Raw genomic sequence first — 22,190 nt, forward strand, 5'->3', positions numbered from 1 at the left:
AAGTGAATCCGGCTTCCCCCATTGGCTTGGCTTGTCGGAAGATTGCAAAATGGGGTCATGTGACCCAGAGACACTGGCACCGTTGTAAATATGAGTCAGTTGCCAAGCGTCTGGTTTTTTATCACATGACCAGGGGGATGCTGCAACAGTCGTAAGTGTGAAAACTGGCCGGAAGTCCCTTTTTTTTTCAGTGCTGTTTGAACAGTCGCTAAACAAATAGCAATAGCCCTTAGACTTCTATACCGATTCATAGAATCAAGATCACACAAAGTATTTTTTTAAAAAAATGTTTTATTGATTTTCTAATTTTACATTTAAGTATTTAAAAAGCAACGTGGCGGCTGAGTTAATCGATAATTCAATGACATGCAAGTATCTTTTAGCACCAGTCTCAAACTACCACATTAAATATTTCCTCTCTTTTCCCCTTAGTATTTACTGTCTCATGTTTAAAGCAATACAATTCTTATTATATCAATTAAATAAAAATAACATTCTTACAGTTATCGATAATTTTTAGCTTATACATATCCAGATTATTTTAACATTCAGTCTTTATTGACAATCAATGTCCTAATTAATTTTTTCCCAATTTTTAGTTTCCCATTAATATTTAAATTTAACATTTAATATTTATAATTTCCAAGTTTTAAGTAACGAAGTTCCCTTTATCACAATTCATCACAAAGTCTAATATTCAGGATACATCTATTTGAATATATTTTATTTCTCACCATCTTACATCAGTTAATAATACAATCTAACATTCTTATTTTCTATTAATTTCCAAATGTCTTAAATTTAGTAACCAAACTTTTTCTTGTTTCAACATCAAATACTTCCTCTCTTTTTCTCTTAATGTCTGATATCTCATATTTAAGCTAGTACAGTTCTTATTATATCAGCTAAGTAAAAACATGTTTATTACATTTATCAATGATTTTTAGCTTATATATCTCGTAATTACTTTTACATTCAACCTTTATAAACAAACCAATATTCAAATTTAACTTTTAATATTTATACTTCCAAGTTTTAAATGACCAAAGTTTTCTTTATCTCAGTTCATGACAAAATCTAGTATTCAACATACACATCTTGTCTATTTGAGTATATTCAATTTTAATTCTCACTAATAAGTCAAAACCCCAATTTTCTTCAGCCTTATTCTAGCTTTCTTTCTTTGCCAACTTACCTTCCATATCCGTGCATTTAAATCATCAAATAGATCTCCCTCTGTTATTATATATATTATTTGAGATAAAAAAAGCCATCCAGTCGCCATTTTTTTGGAAGAACTAACAAATTGTCTCTCTGTTTTTCCATCTCAATGTAGTTGTGCTGAAATGTTTATCTTCCCTTCGATCCGTTCTTGATCCTCAGGTTTCTTCTGGTTTATATAGAAAGTCTTTTCCATTTTCAGTGTTGTCAATCCCTTTTGCGGGTTTTCCGTTAATTGTGTTTGTTGGTCAGTTGAAACTTCCATCATAGTATTTGATTGTTTCACTTCTTCTATTATATTCTGTGTAGTTGATTCTTTAGTTGTAATCAAAGTTTGGGTTCGTATATCTAGGCTGACATCTTGTTCTTTTCTGTAGCTTCTTATTTCATCAGTAGTTGTCAGAATAGTTTCATAAATTGCTTTCAACATAAAGAGAATCTGTTCCTGATCTTTATCCATGTTCTCTTAATGATGTATTAAATTAAAAGCTTTACAATCAGAAAATGAAAATAATTCTGTCACTGAGTATAGAACACAGCTGGGCTTTTCACAGATGATATCTGCCAAGGTTGCAAACGTCCTATCTATATTCTGGGTTTCAAGCCAAGTCTCCTTTAGGCAATAACAAGTTGTAATATCAGGTTTAGCCACAAGATGTCGCCCATACAGTTTAAGATTTTTTTTTTAAGTCCAAAATTTTTATAAACCCTTTTTCCAATTTTACTTCTTTTTTGTAAGTAAGAACCCAAATCTTCAATAAGAATAAGAAATCTTTTAGTCCTCAAATTTTAGAAAGATAAAAATCCAGTTAGAATCAGGTGATTCTTTCAGCATTTTAAACTCCCCTGGATAGTCAGTCACCACTGTTTTTAGAAGGTGGGGTGGAATTTCCCTTCCCTCTCTCCACAGGGGGGGGGAAATACTTTGGGCAGCTTATACAGATGGAAAAAATAGTTAGGGTTGAAGAGAGGTTCAGATCTCACCCAGTCTCATCCGCGCTGCTTTATAAGTGCCTGGTGGTAAGTTTGTCTGCAACTTAGTGACAGGCTATATTTCTATGGCCGGTCTTTTGTCCGCCAGTTTGGAGGGCTGCCCCGGATTGAGCGGAAGGGCTTCTGTCCTCCCGCAATCAAGCGGGGGTCCCCTCCTTGCTCGTCGCCTTTACAGGGCAACTTTTGGCCCTTTCCAGGGTCCCCCAGCGATGCAAAATCGGACGTGGAAGACGGAGCTCGCCACCCAGCGTCTGCTTTGGCTGCGTTGGCAAACCAGAAGTTCGAAGCATTATTACCGCTTTATAAAAGCCTAGTGAGGCCACACCTGGGATACTGCAGCCAATTTTGGTCACCATTATCACAAAAAAGATGTTGAGAGTTTGGGAAAAAATTCTAGAGAAGAGCAACTAAAAGATGATCCAGGGCCTGGAGACTAAAATATTCGAAGAACGGCTGCAGGACTTGGGTTTGGCTTGTCTAAAGAAAAGAAGAAATAGGGGAGACATGATAGCAGTGTTCCAGTATCTGAGGGGCTGCCACAAGGCAGAGGGGGGTCACGTTATTCTCCAAAGCGCCAGAGGGAAGGACGAGAAACAAGGGTTGGAAACTGATCAAGGAGAGAAGCAATCTGGAATTGAGGAGAAACTTCCTTACAGTGAGGACAATTAACCAGTAGAATAGCTGGCCTCCAGAAATCATGGTCGCTCCATCACATGCGGTTTTTAAGAAGAAACTAGACAGTCACTTATCTGAGACGGTATAGTTTCTCCTGTTTGAGCAGGGGGCTGGACTGGAAGACCTCCAAGGTCCCTTTCCAGCTTCTATTCTACTCTACTCTACTCTACTCTACTCTACTCTACTCTACTCTACTCTACTCTACTCCAGTGTTTCCCAAACGTGACAATTTTAAGGCATGAGGACTTCAACTCCCAGAATGGAAGTTTTTAAGAAGAGACTGGACAGCCATTTGTCCGAAATGGTGTAGGGTTTCCTGCCCGAGCAGTGGGTTGGACTAGATGACCTCCAAGGTCCCTTCCAACTTTACTACTACTATTATAGATAGATAGATAAATAGATAGATAGATAGATAGATAGAATCAGTGGTGGGATTCAAATATGTGAACAACCGGTTCTCTGTGTGGATGCCGCTTCCAGAAGTCCATTCTGGGCCTGGGCAACAAAAAATTAGCTAGCGGTTCTGCCGAAGTGGTGCGAATCGGCTGAATCCCACCAATAGGTAGGTAGGTAGGTAGATAGAATGATAGATAGATAGATAGATAGATAGATAGATAGATAGATAGATAGATAGATAACCTTTATTGTCATAAAAACGGTGCTGCACCAGTTGAGTAGTCCTCGACTTACGACCGGTTGGGGGTCGCGGCATTAAAAAGGTTGAGAACCACTGGTTTATACTGTCATGATGTTAAAGTTTAAGGGGAGTTAAGGGTTAAGTGTGAATTTGTTTATTATATAATATTTTTAAAGTTATGTTGATTTTGTTTATTTTGTTATTAATAACCCTGTATTCTGCTCTGGGAAGTGAGGGGTGGGTTGGGGGGGGGTAAGTAGGTTAGATAATAGAATTAAAGTAAGATATAGATAGGGTAATTTATGAGAGAGGTGTTGCTTGGGCATTTCCCCGGTACAACTTTTAAATAAATAATAATAAAAAAACATAGTATGTTTCATTGTGAGCTTTTGCGTACTGATCGTTTTGGAGAGCCAATTTTTTTTTTCTAAACCGGTTTCAGTTTCCCCTTTTCCTGAAACTGTTCTTCTCCGCTTCCAAGGTTGGGTTGACCCTTCTTCCAGGCTATTGAGTGTTCCTGTATTATTTCTTCCTTGTGGCTGGTTAGTTACAACGCAGTCAGTAAACAAATAAAGTGATCGGCAGTACAGGAAATAAGGCATGAAGCGGAACACGGACCAAGGATAAAATGATAATGAATGCTTTTTCAAGGCTTGGTGTTGCTGTGTTACTTTTTTCCTTTGCCCACCTTTGTTCTATCTATGCAGATAATTGCTGGCTAGTGGAGGTGGGGCATGGATTTATCTATTTATTTATTTATTGGAAAAAAGGGGGGGGCTTGGATTTGTTTGTTTGTTTATTTGTTTACGTATTTATGCATGTATTTATTTATTTATCGGCCGCCCATCTTATCATGGGATTATTCCAAAAGCACGGCTGGGTTGCTCTGAGTTTTTTTTCCTTAGTGAGCAATTTCATCCATTGACTCTTGTCCCCAAAGGCGCGTTTTCCAAAAGGCAACTGGACTTTCTTCGGTTTTGTTTTGTTTTTTTGAGTGTTTTTTTTTTTCCTTGACAGTGTTTCGCTTCTCCTCTAAGAAGCTTCTTCTTCGGTTCTACCTTGTGTTAGAACTTCAGTGTTAGAAATGAAGAAGGTTTTTGGTTGGGAAGTCCATCTGCCATTTGGAAAAGAATGTTTGGGATGACCGTGACCTGAATGATTAAGAATGGGATGGACTGAAATAGAAATAGAAATAATAGAAATAGAAATAATAATGGAATGGTATAAAAGAGAATAATAGAAGAGATTGTAGAATAAAATAAAAGAGAAGAGAAGAGATGTGAATAGAATAGAATAGAATAGAATAGAATAGAATCATGGAATGGAATGGAATGGAATAGAATAGAATCTATCAAATAGAATAGAATTAGAATAGAATAGAATAGAATAGAATAGAATAGAATAGAATAGAATAGAATAGAATAGAATAGAATAGAATAAGTTGGAAGGGACCTTGGAGGTCATCTAGCCCAACATCCTGCTCAGGCAGGAAACCCTATATCATTTCAGACAAATGGCTGTCCAGCCTCTTCTAAAAAAACTTGTAATGGAGCACCTAAGAATAATGGAATAGAATAGAATATAGAATAGAAAATAATCATAGAATATAATAGAATAGAGTAGAAGAAACAGATAGAATAGAATAGAATAGAATAGAATAGAATAGAATAGAATAGAATAGATATTGGAACATATAGAATAGAATAGAATAGAATAGAATAGAATAGAATAGAATAGAATAGAATAGAATAGAGAAGAGAATAGATATTGGAACATATAGAATAGAATAGAAGAGAAGAGAAGAGATTAAACAGATAGAACAGAACAGAATAGAATTCTTTATTGCCAAGTGTGATTGGACACACAAGGAATTTGTCTCCCGTACAGAAGCTCTCAGTGTACATACAAACAACAAAGTAATACTGTATAATCATAGGATACCACTAATAGAAGGTAATAGAAAAGACAAGAAAGATAATAATAATAATAATACAGCCATACTACATAGCCATACTTACATCTAAATATCCTTAAATGTAAGAGAATGCTGTGGGGATTAGATAGTTAGCAGAGTGATGACAGGGGGGAAGAACACTGTGTGTCTAGTTATTTGGGCATGCAATAGACAATCTTCAACACTGCAATATGCAACAGACAGATAGCCGATCTCCATAGACATTCCCCTGACTCTCTAACTGTTCTCAATTCTGCAGTCTGGAGGACTCTCGCTGAGTGTCTACAGGCCTCCGGCCCTCCGCCCACCTGCGTTTGCGTCCTCGGCTGACAAAATGCCGCACCTAAACGGGATGGTTCCCACGCTGCTGGACAGCCTGCAGAGCCAGGTCTCCCTCCACCTCGCCTGCTCCAAGTGCAGCCAGCAAGCGAACGAGAGCACCTACCTGCTGAAGGAGGTGGACCACAACTGCATGAAGGAGATTTTGCTGGCCAGGCGCAAGGGGGCCAGAGGCTGCCATTGGCGCAAGGTGGACAGGAGACCCTCTTTCCCCAACCCGGCTTGCTACGACGTCTGCCGATATTACGTGCCCGGCTCGGGTTGCACCAAACACCACAACACCTGCACGTTCGCCTGGAGCCAGGAGGAGGTGATCGTGTGGACGTTCGAGAGGAAGTACAACGTAGAAAGACGCGTTTTGAAGTGGCTGTTGAAACAGACCCAGTCGGGCACCGGGAACACCACTGCCCAGCCTACGGATCTCAGCAACCCGGACGTAATCCTCAGTGAGTTTGGGGGTTATTTCCAGGAGATCTGCAGGACCTGTTTTTATAGCCGCCCCCAGCGGATTTGTCCCAGGGGCTCCACTCTCGACTGCAAGAATCACTGGGGCTACATTTTGGTTCACGTGATCACCGGCGGTAAGAAAAAGCAGCAATATACGGAGATTCGTCCCTGTCCGAGAAGCCACAGGCTGTTCTCGTACTGTCCTTCCGTCTCGGCTGGCAAATCCTGCCGGAATACCTCTCAGTCCTGCAGCTTTGCCCACAGCGATGTGGAGCTGGCCATCTGGAAGGCCGAGCAAAGGCAAGGTTTGGAGCGTGCTAACCTGCTGTGCCCGGCGGTGGAGCCGGCGACGGTGAGTCCGCTGGACTCTGGGCCGCAATACCAGTTCTACTGCCGGGTATGCCTGGTGACCTGCGATTCCCAGCAGAGCTTCGAGAACCACTGCTTGTCCATGGAGCACACGCAGATGATCGCCACCGACACGCTGACCGAGTGGAGTTATCGGGCCCCTCCGTACGACCCAAAGACCTTTGCTCTTTGCAAACGGTAGGCGAGACAGATTAAGAGGGTTTGCTTTTGAGACTCGGATGTTGGGATCCGAAATACGGGTAGCATTTGGACTTTGCTCCCGGTCCCTATTGACTTTGTCTAATGCAGGGGTCCCCAACCTGTGGGCCGCAACCCACTCCCGGACTGTGGCCTATTGCAGAGGTCCCCAATCTTTTGGCCACCAGGGACCGGTTCCGTGGAGAGAGGTTTTTCCGCAGAGCGGAGGGTGCGTGGTTTTGTGTGCTGCCTGCATCTCGCGGATGGGGCTTTGCTTGTTTGTGTGGACCAGTTGCTGGCATGCTGTGGCCCGGTACCGATCCACGGACAGGGGGTTGGGGACCCCTGGCTTATTGGCCACTGGGCCATGTGAGGGGCTGCCCCACCTACATAGGGTTGCTGCAAACCTTGTGGGCATTCATGGCCTCACTCGTGCGAGCATCATGGGTGTTTGTGGTCCCACTCGCACAAGCATCGTGGACATTCACGGCCCCATGCAGGAGCATTCACTACCCCACTCATACGAGCAATGGGTGTTTGTGCATGCGCACACATGCATTCACCTCCCACACAAAACCATCCCTTCCCCCCCCCCCTCCAGGCCACCAACCCCAAAAGCTTGGGGATGTCTGGTCTAATGGTCAAGCGGTTGATGAAGATGTTCAAGAGCGACGATTTGGACGAGGGGATAGTCACTAAGCTATCCATCATAAGTTGAGAACTACCGGTAATGACGCTGTGGCTTCAACGTGAATCTATGCAGGAAGCATACTTCTTAATCAGCTTCTCCTCAAAAAAAAGATGAATGGATTTATCTGTCTCCAAGCCTTTATCTCTAAATTTATTTTTGTCTCCCCCCCCCTTCCCCACCCCATGCTGCAGACCAGACATTTGCGAATACGGGCAGGATTGCGCCCTGGCGCATTCGGTCCAGGAATTGGAAGAGTGGATCCAGCGGGCCAAAATTGCGGAGAGAAAGAAGAAGACAGCCAAGGAGGACGGTCTCTTAGCTTACCAGGATCGGCTTATCACGGAGTACCAAACAAGCCACAACGAAGTCTTAATTGTAAGTTGGGGACTCTAACCTAATAACGTGGCAGGGGATCTTGCATTTTGTCGTAAGAGGGGAGAAGGAACCGCCTTCTAGACCAAGGGTCTTCAAACTTGGCAACTTGAAGACTTGTGGACGTCAACTCCCAGAATTCCTCAGCCAGCCAGGGCTGGCTGAGGAATTCTGGAAGTTGACGTCCACAAGTCTTCAAGTTGCCAAGTTTGAAGACCTCTGTTCTAGATACTTTGCTGTTGTGCTGCTCAAAATCACCGGGTAAAATTCACAGGCTTACTTTGCTTGAGGGTCTGAGCATTCAGGTATGCTGCTCCTGTGTGTGGAGGCTCAATCAATATTTTAGGGCAAAAGATCTTTCCCCTAGGCAACTGATTGCTTAAGAATTCCCTAGAGGAAAGTGTTTCCCCACTTGGAAACTTTAAGATAGGTGGACCAACTTTCCAATCCTGGGAGTTGAAGTCCACCCATCGTAAAGCATGAGGGCTGAGGAATTCTGGGAATTGAGGTCCACCCCTCTTAAAGCATGCGGGCCGAGGAATTCTGGGAGTCGAAGTCCACCCATCTAAAAGCATGCGGGCTGAGGAATTCTGGGAGTTGAAGTCCATCCATCTAAAAGCATGCGGGCTGAGGAATTCTGGGAGTTGAAGTCCACCCCTCTTAAAGCATGAGGGCTGAGGAATTCTGGGAGTTGAAGTCCACCCCTCTTAAAGCATGAGGGCTGAGGAATTCTGGGAGTTGAAGTCCATCCATCTAAAAGCATGAGGGCTGAGGAATTCTGGGAGTTGAAGTCCACCCATCGTAAAGCATGAGGGCTGAGGAATTCTGGGAGTTGAAGTCCACCCATCGTAAAGCATGAGGGCTGAGGAATTCTGGGAGTTGAAGTCCACCCATCATAAAGCATGTGGGCTGAAGGATTCTGGGAATTGAGGTCCACCCATCTTAAAGCATGCGGGCTGAGGAATTCTGGGAATTGAGGTCCACCCATCTTAAAGCATGCGGGCTGAGGAATTCTGGGAGTTGAAGTCCACCCGCCATAAAGCATGCGGGCTGAGCAATTCTGGGAGTTGAAGTCCACCCCTCTTAAAGTTGCCATGGTTGAGAAACACTGCCCTAAAGCAACACAACAGCATGCTAAGCACAGCTGCCACATGATCCCATATAATTATGGCAGGAAGATACTATTTTAACTAAACACGTCTCATGCAGGACTGGCTGGGAATGACAGGAGCTGAAATTCAACCTAGCCAAGAGTGTCCAAAGAGGAAAACTTGAGTTTCCAATATTTTTTTTCTGGCACCAATTCAGATGTTTGCTTGGAAAGTCACAAAATCAAATCTTTTCCCCACAGGGCTTTGAGATATAATTAATTAATCCTTTATAATGGAGGGAGGTGGTCACGATGACATATTTGCCATCATTATCGGTTTTAGAATTTTAATGTTCTCTGTCTATGAGATTTATTTTGTATTGCAAGGTCCACCCACATGAACTCATTGTGGCTTGCATCAGTCACCTGAGATTGACCCATTTTGCATATCGCATTAAACAGTTGATTGGATTAGAGTTTATTGTGTTCATACTTATATCTCTCATTTGACAATGCATGATTTCACAGAACACGCCAAGGTAAACCTAAATTTAGGTAGTTTTTGACTTACATCCCTTTGTTTAGCAACCTTGAAATTATAACGACATTAAGTAGAATAGAATAGAGTAGAGCTGGAAGGGAACTTGGAGGTCTTCTAGTCCAGCCTCCTGCTTAAGCAGGAGAACCTACACCATCTCAGACAGGTGATTGTCTAGTCTCTTCTTAAAAATCTCCAGTGATGGAGCACCCATGATTTCTGGAGGCAGGTTGTTCCACTGGTTAAATGTCCTCACTGTCGGGAAGTTTCTCCTTAGATCCGAGTTGCTTCTCTCCTTGATCAGTTTCCAACCATTGTTTCTTGTCCTTCCCTCTGGTGCTCTGGTGAACAACCTGACCCCCTCTTCCTTGTGGCAGCCCCTCAGATACTGGAACGCTGCTATCATGTCTCCCCTATTTCTTCTTTTCTTTAGACTAGCCAAACCCAAGTCCCGCAGCTGTTCTTCTTATGTTTTAGCCTCCGAGCCTTGGATCCTCTTAGTTGCTCTTCTCTGAATTTCTTCTAAATTCTCAACATTTTTTGGGGGGGGTGATATGATGACCAAAACTGGCTGCAGTATTCCAGGTGTGGTCTTACTAGGGCAGTGGTTCTCAACCTGTGGGTTGGGACCCCATTTGGGGTCGAACGACCATTTGGGGGTCGCCAAACAACGCAGCCCGCCATTTCCCCCCCTTTTCCTTAGCTGTGCTACTCCCTTTTATTCTGTTGGCTTTTGAAAGCCAATAGAATAGACTCTCTTGAATAGAGTCTAATTCTATTGGCTTTCAAAAGCCAATAGGAATTGTCCAGGCTGTCTCTGCCCTGCTGAGCCCGCCGAAAGTCCCATTCTGCAAACGGTGCTGCATCAGTTGAGTAGTCCTCGACTTACGACCGGTTGAGTAGTTCTCGACTTACGACCGGTTGGGGGTCGCAGCATTAAAAAGGTTGAGAACCACTGTACTAGGGTTTTATAAAGCTGTACTAATACTTGACGTGATCTTGATTCTATGCCTCTGTTTATACAACCCAGGATTGTGTTAGCTTTTTTGGCTGCTGCTGCACGCGGCTGGCTCATGGTCAGGTGATCGTCCACTAGGACTCCAAGGTCCCTCTCACAGTCGCTGTTTTTAAGCCAGGTCACACCTTCAAATGGTTGCTAAAGAAAGAGAGCCTCTCACTTATGACCGTCACTGTCTCCTTGGGGGTCATGTGATCAAAATTTGAGCACTTGGTAACCGGCATTTATTTGTGGCTGTTGCACTGTCCCCCCGGGTCATGTGATCACCACTTGTGACCTTCCCAGCTGAGTATCGACAAGCAAAGGCAATGGGGGAGCCGGATTCACGTAACAACCATCTGATTCACTTAACAACTGCGGTGATTCGCTTAACAACCGTGGCAAATGAGGTCATAACATTGGAGCAGGAGTCACTTAACAACCAATTTGTTTAGCAGTGGAAATTCTGGTCCCCGTTGTGCTCATCCGTCAAGGACTACCTGTAAAGCAGTGGTTCTCAACCTGTGGGTCGGGACCCCATTTGGGGTCGAACGACCATTTCACGGGGGTCGCCAAACAACGCAGTCCGCCATTTTTTCCCCCCTTTTCCTTAGCTGTGCTACTCCCTTTTATTCTATTGGCTTTTGAAAGCCAATAGAATAGACTCTCTTGAATAGAGTCTAATTCTATTGGCTTTCAAAAGCCAATAGGAATTGTCCAGGCTGTCTCTGCCCTGCTGAGCCTGCCAAAAGTCCCATTCTGCAAACGGTGCTGCACCCGTTGAGTAGTCCTCGACTTACGACCGGTTGAGTAGTCTTCGACTTACGACCGGCTGGGGGTCACGGCGTTAAAAAGGTTGAGAACCACTGCTGTAAAGCATAGAATGACGTTGTACAGGTGGGTGATTAGGGGAAAAACCCAAGGCTGCCTTCAGATGAAAGCTACAAATTCAGATTAAACACTGGTAAAATTTAGATTTTGAGCTCTGCCCAACAATGTTGCAGCTGTGGATTAGAACTCAGTGCAATGTCGCGATTGAGATGGACAGTTGAGAATTACGGTCCTGAACCTGGGATGAAATAAAACATGATCCCTTCCTTGGTTCTCCTGCCTTACTTTGTGACCCTCAGATGTCGGAGGCCGTGGAAGGAGTGAGGGTGATGTGCCAGCAGCCACTACGGATCCAGTCTGAGAACAAGAAGTTGCAGTATCAGTGGGTCTTCACCGTCCATTCCCAGGTGAGCTGGCAAGGCAAAATACTCATACACTTTTAGGGAAGGGACCTGTTTCTCCTTCGATGGGGCTCCTGGATTCTGCCCGGCTGCGTTGCCTGCAAAAGAGAACTTGCGCGCCGATTGCTGGGCACATGCCGCATGGTGAGTGCTGTCCTCATCCATGATTTGCTAAATGCACAGCGGTTGGCTGGATGTGCACAGAATGCAAGCATCCAGGCAGGGAGGGAGGGAGGAATGAGAGGAAGGTAGCAAGGAAGGAAGGGAGATGGAAAGAAGGAACTAGACAGAGAAGGGAGGGAGGAAGGAAGGAAGCAAGGAAGAAAAGGAGGTGGAAAGAAGGAACTAGAGAGAGAAGGGAGGGAGGGTGAAAGGAAGGAAGCAAGGAAGGAAGGAGAGATGGAAAGAAGGAACTAGAGAGAGAAGGGAGGGAGAAAGGAAGGAAGGAAGGAAGAAAAGGAAGTGGAAAGAAGGAACTAGAGAGAAGGGAGGGAGAAAGGAAAGAAGGGAGATGGAAAGAAGGAACTAGACAGAGAAGGGAGGGAGGAAGGAAGGAAGCAAGGAAGAAAAGGAGGTGGAAAGAAGGAACTAGAGAGAGGGAGAGGAAGGAAGGAGAGATGGAAAGAAGGAATTAGAGAGAAGAGAGGGAGGAAGGAAGGGAGATGGAAAGAAGGAACTAGAGAGGAAGAAAGGAAAGAAGCAAGGAAGGAATGAGAGATGGAAAGAAGGAACTAGAGAGAAGAGAGGGAGAAAAGAAGGAAGAGATGGAAAGAAGGAACTAGAGAGAGAAGAGAGGGAGAAAGGAAGGAAGGAGAGATGGAAAGAAGGAACTAGAGAGAAGAGAGGGAGAAAGGAAGGAAGGAAGAAGAGATGGAAAGAAGGAACTAAAGAGGGAGAAAGGAAGGGAGATGGAAAGAAGGAACTAGACAGAGAAGGGAGGGAGGAAGGAAGGAAGCAAGGAAGAAAAGGAGGTGGAAAGAAGGAACTAGAGAGAGGGAGAGGAAGGAAGGAGAGATGGAAAGAAGGAATTAGAGAGAAGAGAGGGAGGAAGGAAGGGAGATGGAAAGAAGGAACTAGAGAGAGGGAGAAAGGAAAGAAGCAAGGAAGGAATGAGAGATGGAAAGAAGGAACTAGAGAGAAGAGAGGGAGAAAAGAAGGAAGAGATGGAAAGAAGGAACTAGAGAGAGAAGAGAGGGAGAAAGGAAGGAAGGAGAGATGGAAAGAAGGAACTAAAGAGAGGGAGAAAGGAAGGAAGAGACGGAAAGAAGGAACTAGAGAGAAGAGAGGGAGAAAGGAAGGAAGGGAGATTGAAAGAAGGAACTAGAGAGAAGGGAGGAAGGAAGGAATGAGGGAGGGGAGAGGAGAAGGGAGGAAGGATGGAAAGAAGCAACTGGAGAGAGGAGGGAGTGAGGAAGGAAGGAAAGAAGGGAGGAAGGAAAACCCACCTTCCTTTGAAGAATTTGGAAGGGATCTTGGAGGAGACCATATGCCCTCCCTCCTTCCCTTCCTCCCTCCAAACTCTGCAGGGTTTCCCTTCGCCCCCTCTTAGATACCAAGAAGAATCAAGGTGGGGTCATCTTGAGTTTCTTTCTCACCTCCTTTTCCTTCCTATGGCTGAGCAGAGGTTTATCTGACCGCTCTTTCGTTTCCATCTCAAGATATTCCCTCGGACATCCCGGCTCTGATTTCCCTTGTTTGACTTTCCCTACGTTTTCCCTCTCTTCCAATTTCAGAAGCCCTTGATTCACGTGGCCCTATTAAAGAGAACCCCAGGAGCCAGCTTCCACCTAGCCGTGCCGGGACAGACTCCGCTTCTCACCTACGCATCTGGAGCGAGCTTCAAAACCGTGCGGACCTCTCCCCCCGCGGTCGAGGTGAAAGTCGGCTTGAAGAGTCACACCTTCGGGGTCTACGAGCAGTGGCTGGTCTTTGATTTCGGCAGCCGGCCTGTCTTGGTCCAAAAGCTCTACGTCCGGCTGGGTCAGAAGGAAGCGGCTTGGCGGGTGGATCCGGCCAACGGGTCTGGGAGCTGCTTCGTGCAGAGCGGACGCGGGCACACCGGGAACCGTGTGGTGGTGCCCAGCGTGAGTCGCACGGGCAAGGATGTGGAACTGTCGGCTAAGTACAAGGCCCCCTCCCTCTCGATGGACTTTCAGCGTGGGGCCCGTGGGAAGCCCATCACCTGCGTCAACTACCGTGAAGAAATGCACAACTTCCTGGTCCGAGAAGAAGAAGCTCAACAGCTTTTGATTTCCAAGTAAGCGGAGCTCAACCAAATCAAGACTGGTGGGATAATGTGGACTTCAAAACTCTCCCCCAAACCAAAAGAATTTCCCTGATTTTATTTAATCCCAGAGAGGAAGAAACAAGTTCTTTGCAATAGCAATACAGGAGATTATTTGCCATATTTCCAAAATAGTAATAGCGCTTTAGATTTATATACCGCTTCACAGTGCTTTACTGCCCTCTCTAAGCAGTTTACAGAGTAAGCATATTTGCTCCCCAACAATCTGGGTCCTCATTTTACCGACCTCGGAAGGATGGTAGGCTGAGTCAACCGTGAGCTGGTCAGGATCGAACTGATGGCAGTCGGCAGAATTAGCCTGCCATGCTGCATTCTAACCACTGCGCCACCATGGCAGTAGAATAGAAAAGAACGGAACAGAACGAAATAGCAATGGCACTAATAATAGCTTTTAGATCAACCTTTTTAATGCCGAGACACCCCCCCCCCACCGGTCGTAAGTCGAGGTCTACTCAACCAGTTGTAAGTCAAGGACTACTCAACTGGTGCAGCACCGTTTGCAGAATGGGACTTTTGGCAGGCTCAGCAGGGCAGAGACAGCCTAGACAATAGGACAATTCCTACTGGCTTTTGAAAGCCAATAGAATTAGACTCTATTCAAGAGAGTCTATACTATTGGCTTTCAAAAGCCAATAGAATAAAAGGGAGTAGCAAAGCTAAGGAAAAGGGGGAAAAAATGGCGGACTGCGTTGTTTGGCGACCCCCAAATGGGGTCCCGACCCACAGGTTGAGAACCACTGTTTTAGACTTATATACTGCTTCATAGTGCTTTAATCACTCTCTGGGTGGTTTACAATATCGGCATATTTACCCCCAACAATCCGGGTCCTCTTTTTTTCCAACCTCAGAAGGATGGAAGGCTGAGTCAACTTTGAACTGGTCAGGATCGAACTCCCGGCAGAGGGCAGAGCTAGCCTGCAATACTGCATTCTAATCACTGCGCCACTAATACAAGTGAATGCTTAAAGTTCCTTTAACGTGCCTGAAGATGTAAAGACTACAGGGTCCCAAATTGCTAGCTGGGGAACCCACCATCTCCTGGTGATTGGCCCAAATCACCAGCTGGTTTTCATGCTTAAGTTAGAACTAGAATTCACCGTCTCCTGGTGATTGGCCAAAAGTCATTTAGTCAGCTTTCGTGCCTAAGAGGAGACTAGAACTCACCATCTCCTGGTGATTGGTCCAAAGTCACCCAGCCCGCTTTTTGTGCCTAAGGCAGAACTAGAACTCACCGTCTCCTGGTTTCTAGTCTGGTGCCTTCACCACTAGATCAAAGTGGGTCTCTTGAATTGCTGGAGAGAGCTGCCAACACAATCTCCTCATATCTCTTGATTGTTTACATTGACCTCCCATTGTCCAGCCTCTCCAAAATGTCTTTGTCATGTAGGTTGGGGGTAATGAGAGCTATGGTCAAACATTTCCAGAAGGGATGGCACCAGGCCAAAGAGAGAGAAGCATCTTAAGATCTAGAATGCCCATCCATTTTGGAGGGTGAGGACATTACAGGGAGAATATGGGTAGCATGGGCATTGTCCCAGTTCAGGGGTAGGCAACCTTGACTCTTTTATGACTGGTGGACTTCAACTCCCAGAATTCCTGAGCCAGCCATGCTGAGGGGAAAGGGAGAGGTTTCCAAGCTGAGCCATGCTGGCTCAGGAATTCTGGGAGTTGAAGTCCACCAGTCATGAAGGGGCCATAGTTCCCCTATGCTGGCTCAGGAATTCTGGGAGTTGAAGTCCACGAGTCATAAAAGAGCCAAGGTTGAAGACCCCTGGTTTAAATAAAGAAGAGGGAATTAAGCTATTTTCCAAAGCACCTGAAGGCAGGACAAGAAGCAACGGGTGGAAACTAATCAAGGAGAGAAGCAACCTAGAACTAAGGAGAAACTTCCTGAGAGTGAGAACAATTAATCAGTGGAACAGCCTGCCTCCAGAAGCAGTAAATGCTCCAACACTGGAAGTTTTTAAGAAGAGACTGGACAGCCACTTGTCCGAAAAGGTGTAGGGTTTCCTGCCCGAGCAGGGGGTTGAACTAGATGACCTCCAAGGTGCCTTCCAACTTTACTACTATTACTATTACTAATATTTTTTCCTCACGATCACGTGATCAAAATTCAGGCATTTGGGCAGGGGTAGGCAACCTTGGCTCTTTTATGACTCGTGGACTTCAACTCCCAGAATTCCTGAGCCAGACATGCTGAGGGGAAAGGGAGAGGTTTCCAAGCTGAGCCGTGCTGGCTCAGGAATTCTGGGAGTTGAAGTCCACGAGTCATACAAGAGCCAAGTTTGAAGAGCCCTATTCTATCTAGTGCAGGAGTAGGCAACCTTGGCTCTTTTATGACTTGTGGACTTCAACTCCCAGAATTCCTGAGCCAGCCATGCTGAGGGGAAAGGGAGAGATTTCCAAGCTGAGCCATGCTGGCTCAGGAATTCTGGGAGTTGAAGTCCATGAGTCATAAAAGAGCCAAGGTTGCCAACCCCTGTCCCAGTTGCTGTATCTTTTCCTCCTGTCCCCAATTCTTCTGCTCATCTTCCCATGTCTGATCTTCTTCTTCTGATCCAGGCTCAACTTGCATGCGGTGGTCTCTTTCGTAAAGTGTGTGGAAGTCTTACCATCGGGGTTGAAGTTTGCTCCCCCAGGACAGCTCTACGCCCAGGTCCCGACCCCTTACTCATTGACCATGGACTCTGACGCAGGATACCTGCTTCAACGTTCAGTCAGAACAGCCTTCCTGGCCCAGGATCCACCTGCCAACAACCGAGTTTATGAAGTCTCCATCGAGAAAGAAGGACTCACTGAAAGGAACGTCTGTCTTCTCCTTCCCCAACGTTGCTGCATGGAGCTGGGCCTCCAACCAGACACGCGTGCCAAGATGGAAGTCCAGTTCCAAACCGACCAGCTCCAGTTCTGTCAATGGCACCAGGCTGTGGACAACTTGTGGGATGTGAAGCTGGTCTTTCCAGATGTGACCATCTGCTCCATCCCACATGGTTCTTTGCAGGTGCCCTGGGGGAATGCGAAGCAGAAGCAAGCTCTTTTCTTCATTACTGGCCAGGTGACCAAAGTCCGTAGAACTCCACCACTTTTGATCTATGGACCGTTTGGGACTGGGAAGACCTTCACGTTGGCCAAGACTACCCTGGAGATCATCAAGAAGCCCCAGACTCGTGTCCTTATCTGCACCCACACCAACAGGTAATCTTGGTTTGAAGTTTCATTAGCCTTGGGCTGCTGGAGAGAAGTAAATATTTTGGTGTCTTCACAGGGTCGAGATTATTTTAGGGACACTGTTATATTTGATAGCTGAGTTTACGCAATGTGTGAACAAGATCCAGGGAAGTCCAGGAAGCTAAACTCAACAGTAGTGTTAGGTGAAAGAAATCAGGAACCAGGATAGAGTTCAAAAATACTACAAGTTTTAGGTCACCATGATATAAAAAAGATGTCAAGACTCTAGAAAGAGAGTAGAGAAGAGCAACAAAGATAACCAGGGGACTGGAGGCTAAAACATATAAGGAACGATTGCTGGAATTGGGTATGTCTAGTTTAACGAAGAGAAGGACGAGGGGGGACAGGATAGCAGTCTTCCAATATTTGAGAGGCTGCCACAAAGAGGACGGGGTCCACCTATTCTCCAAAGCACCTGAAGGCTGAACAAAAAGCAGTGGATGAAAATTAATCCAGGAGCGAACCAACCTAGAACTAAGGAGAGATTTCCAGACAGTTAGAAAAATTAATCAGTGGAACAGCTTGCATAGAATGGAATGGAATAGAATATAGAATGGAATAGAATGCAGAATAGAGTAGAGTATAGAGCAGAGTAGAGTAGTATAGAGTAGAGTAAAGTAGAGTAGAGTAGAAATAGAAATATAGAATAGAATAGAATAGAAATATAGAATTGAATAGGAATAGAATAGAAATATAGAATAGAATAGAAATATAGAATTGAATAGGAATAGAATAGAAATATAGAATAGAATAGAAATATAGAATTGAATAGGAATAGAATAGAAATATAAAATAGAATAGAAATATAGAATTGAATAGGAATAGAATAGAAATATAGAATTGAATAGAAATATAGAATTGAATAGGAATAGAATAGAAATATAGAATAGAATAGAGTAGAGTAGAAATAGAATAGAATAGAATAGAATAGAGTAGGAATAAAATAGAAATATAGAATAGAATAGGAATGATGATGATGATGATGATGATGAATAGGAAGGGACCTTGGAGGTCATCTAGCCCAACTCCCTGCTCTTATAGAATTGAATAAGAATAGGAATAGGAATGGAACGGAACGGAACAGAACAACAGAATTGGAAGGGACCTTGGAGGTCTTCTAGTCCAACCCCTTGTTTGGATGCATAAGAGATTCTAAGCTGCGTTTGACCCCACCCTTGGGCTCAGTCTGGTCATCTCCTAATTAGCTTGTTAGCAATGTTTTAAGGCTTCGTCTAAATGTAGCCCGTTGAGCTCAATGTTTTGTACAAGAAACAAACATATTGCTGATCTGAAGTGGTGTTTCTCAACCTCGGCAACTTCAATATGTGCAGACTTAGACCCCCCACATGACTGGCTGGAGAATTCTGGGAGCTGAAGTCCAGACATCTTAAAATGATCAAGGATGAGAAATCGTGATCTAGAGTATTATGCAAAAGTAGTCTTTGTGCAATTTTTTAATCTCAAAATGTCAGCACTCCACTCTGGTTATTCCATGAGATAAAGAGGAGAGAATTATTTCTTGAGTTTGTTAGCTGCCCCGTTCCAGAGGATTCTGGGTAGTTTTATCAAATTAATACCACAGTATGGTAGGAAATATAAGTTGTCCTCGGGTTACGTCCATTTGTTCTGCGACTGTTCAAAGTTATGGTTCTGAATGAGGGAAACTTACAATGGGTCCTCAGATGTTGTGGCTGTCACAGTGCCCCTGCAGACATGCGATTTGCAATCCTGTTGGTTTTCCACAGGCAAAAACAATGGGAAAGCCAGCAGGAAGTCACAAGCTGCTCCCATAAGTTGCCTCTACCGCTTTTTCCCTAAAAAAGCTTCTTGGTGTCAGGGGGATCTCATTCTTTGTAACACCCACTTGAAGTTCTTGTCTGCTGGCTGGCTGGATTGCTTGCAAATAATCTTGTGAGCACAACTTGGCGATTTCCTACTGGCTTCCCCAATGACTTTGCTTATGGGAAGCCGACAGAAAGGCACAAGTCGCGGACATGTGAGATCCTCACTTAATGATCTGTGCTGCTTGCATAATGATGGTAAGGGAGACTGCCAAAATTGCCGGCACCAAGCAGTGTGGTTATGTGATGTCTTGCTTTATGACTGTATCACTTAGTGATGGAAATTCTGTTCCCAATTTACCATTGTACCCCAAAAACAATTTTGGGTTTAAAAAGAGCAATGGTAGAGGAAGTAATTTGTCGGAACAGCAATTCTTATTACTTAATTTCAGTTTTAGCTTTCTTAAGGGGGTTGAAAAAGATAAGATGGCAGCTAAGATTTAAACCCCCCCCCTTTTCACAAGTGTGGCACATATAACTCAGTTAAACAAAGGGTGGGATTTAATTGCACAATTGGGGCTGCCATTTTAATTCGCTTTGAGTTAAAATCCCCGTTCTTCCTTAGAGGGATATAAAATTAACCAGGAACTCATGTGTCTAATGAAGAATTTCGGGGAGATATGCAGAAATGCGACGACCCCTGTTACGCTGCTTTTCTCTTCCAGTGCGGCTGACATCTACATTCGCGAATACTTCCATAACTATGCCATCTCGTCACACCCTGAGGCTATTCCGTTAAGGGTGAAATCCACGTACCGTTCGGTCAAAGCAACCGACCCCATTACCCTTCGCTACTGCTGTCTCTCTCCGAGTGGGGAAGAGTTTTGCCTTCCTACTAAAGAACAGATCGATCGGCACCGCATTGTCCTCACGACCTGCATGACCTCGCGCGATCTTGGGTTGTCGCCCGGCTATTTCACCCACATCTTGATTGATGAGGCTGCCCAGATGTTGGAGTGCGAAGCACTAGTCCCTCTCTCTCTGGCTACCCTGAGAACCTTGATCGTCCTGGCGGGGGACCACATGCAGAAGACCCCCAGGTTCTACTCCTTGCACAAGGACGAGCAGTCCGCCGACTACACCCTGCTGAATCGCCTCTTCCAACATTACAAGAAGGAGCAGCATGAAGTGGCCACCAAAAGCAGGATCATCTTCAACGAGAACTATCGCTCCACTGCAGGAATCATTGAGTTTGTCTCCAAACACTTCTACGTGGGCAGAGAAGATACCATCCGCGCCAAAGGCAACATCCCTCCTCACCCGGAGTTCTATCCGCTCATGTTTTGTCACGTCTCCGGAAGTGCGGAGAAGGACAGATCCATGAGCTGGTACAACATCTCTGAAGTTGAACAGATCGTCGAGAAGGTAGAAGAAATGAATCAGAAATGGCCGGCTGAATGGGGGCAGAAGGACCTCAAGTCCATCTGCGTGGTCTCTTCTGGCATACAGGTGAGGTGTCAAAGGCGGGTGTTGTTCTTACATTGTCCATCACAGGGAATCTTCAACTTATGACCACAATTGAGCCCAACATTTCTGTGGCTAACTGCTCTCTCTCGCTCTCGCTCTCTAGCTATCTCTCTCTCTCTAGCTATCTAGCTATCTCTCTCTCTTTCTCTCTCTCTCTCTAGCTATCTCTCTCTCTCTTTTTCTCTCTCTGTCTAGCTATCTCTCTCTCTGTCTAGCTATCTCTCTCTCTCTCTCTCTAGCTATCTCTCTCTCTCTCTCTAGTTATCTCTCTCTCTCTCTCTCTCTCTCTCTGTCTCTCTCTCTCTCTCTCTCTCTCCTGCTAATGTGCCCCGAAACTGGTATTTCGGGGAGATATACTGCACTTGGCTCAGAGGTCACATGGAATCTCCAAATAGCCATGGATAATCCTGTTTGTCAGGAATTCCTTGAGTCCTCTTTTAAAAGGTTTAAAGACGGCCAGTTTGGCCTAATGGTGAAGGTGCTGGCCTAGAAATGAGAAGATGATGAGTTCTAGTTCCACCTTAGGTAGGAAAACTGGCTGGGTGGACTTTGGGCCAATCATCAGGAGACTGGGAGTTCTAGTCCTGCCTTAGGCATGAAAGCCGACTGGGTGACTTTGGGCCAATCACCAGGAGACAGTGAGTTCTAGTCCCACCTTAGGTATGAAAGCCAGCTAGGTGACTTTGGGCCAGTCACCAGGAGATGAGGAATTCTAGTCTTGTCTTAGGCATGAAAGCCATTGGATGACTTTGGGCCAATCCTTCTCTCTCAACCCAACCTACCTCACAAGGTTGTCGTAGGGAAAATAACAGTTGGAAGAGGAAGGAGGATTATGCACGCCTTCTTGAGTTACTTTTAAAGTAACATTGAAGGCATAAAAATATAATGAACAAGGAAATAGCCTCCAAATGAGAGGCTGTCACCAAGCCTTGCAGCCATGAGTTCTCCAGGTTAAGTTGATGCCCTTCCTTCAGACTGGCTCCCCATTGGGGGAAGTCTGATGAATGTCAGCCCAGAATGCCATGCTTTGTTGAGCTAGGCAGAGGTGGGGAATTACTGTATGTCTTGTGGACTTCAACTCCCAGAATTCCTGAGCCAGCAGGTTATAAAAGGGCCATATTTCCCCACCCCTGAGTTAGAGGCTCAACCATTGAGTCATTCTGTCCCCAAGGCACATTTTTAATGCTTAAGGCAGTGGTTCTCAACCTGTGGGTCGGGACCCCATTTGGGGTCGAACGACCATTTCACGGGTGGTCGCCAAACAACGCAGTCCGCCATTTTTTCCCCCCCTTTTCCTTAGCTGCGCTACTCCCTTTTATTCTATTGGCTTTTGAAAGCCAATAGAATAGACCAGTGGTTCTCAACCTTTCTAATGCCGCGACCCCATGATACAGTTCCCCATGTTGTGGTGACCCCCAACCACTTATACATCACCGGGTATTGGGGGCGTGGCCAAAGAAAAGAGGAAAAAAATGGTGGACAGCCTTGTTTGGCGACCCCCGTGAAATGGTCGTTCGACCCCAAATGGGGTCCTGACCCACAGTTTGAGAACCACTGGAATAGACTCTCTTGAATAGAGTCTAATTCTATTGGCTTTCAAAAGCCAATAGGAATTGT

General features: G+C 45.0%; 1 protein-coding gene across 2 annotated transcripts in view; it reads left to right on the forward strand.

Annotated features, from left to right (window-relative positions):
- Positions 1-22,190, forward strand: part of HELZ2 (helicase with zinc finger 2) — a 77,779-nt gene that overhangs the window by 16,415 nt on the left and 39,174 nt on the right. For both annotated transcript variants that reach the window (XM_039326938.1, XM_039326939.1), the window contains exons 2-7: positions 5,740-6,812; positions 7,695-7,878; positions 11,631-11,738; positions 13,466-13,989; positions 16,600-17,232; positions 19,772-20,555. In XM_039326938.1, coding sequence (XP_039182872.1) covers positions 5,815-6,812; positions 7,695-7,878; positions 11,631-11,738; positions 13,466-13,989; positions 16,600-17,232; positions 19,772-20,555 — 3,231 coding nt within the window. In that variant the 5' untranslated portion in view covers positions 5,740-5,814. The remainder of the gene's footprint in view (positions 1-5,739; positions 6,813-7,694; positions 7,879-11,630; positions 11,739-13,465; positions 13,990-16,599; positions 17,233-19,771; positions 20,556-22,190) is intronic.

The sequence above is a fragment of the Crotalus tigris genome, unplaced genomic scaffold, assembly GCF_016545835.1.
Source record: "Crotalus tigris isolate CLP2741 ecotype Arizona unplaced genomic scaffold, ASM1654583v1 scf7180000024347.1601321, whole genome shotgun sequence".
NCBI classification, from domain to species: domain Eukaryota; kingdom Metazoa; phylum Chordata; class Lepidosauria; order Squamata; family Viperidae; genus Crotalus; species Crotalus tigris.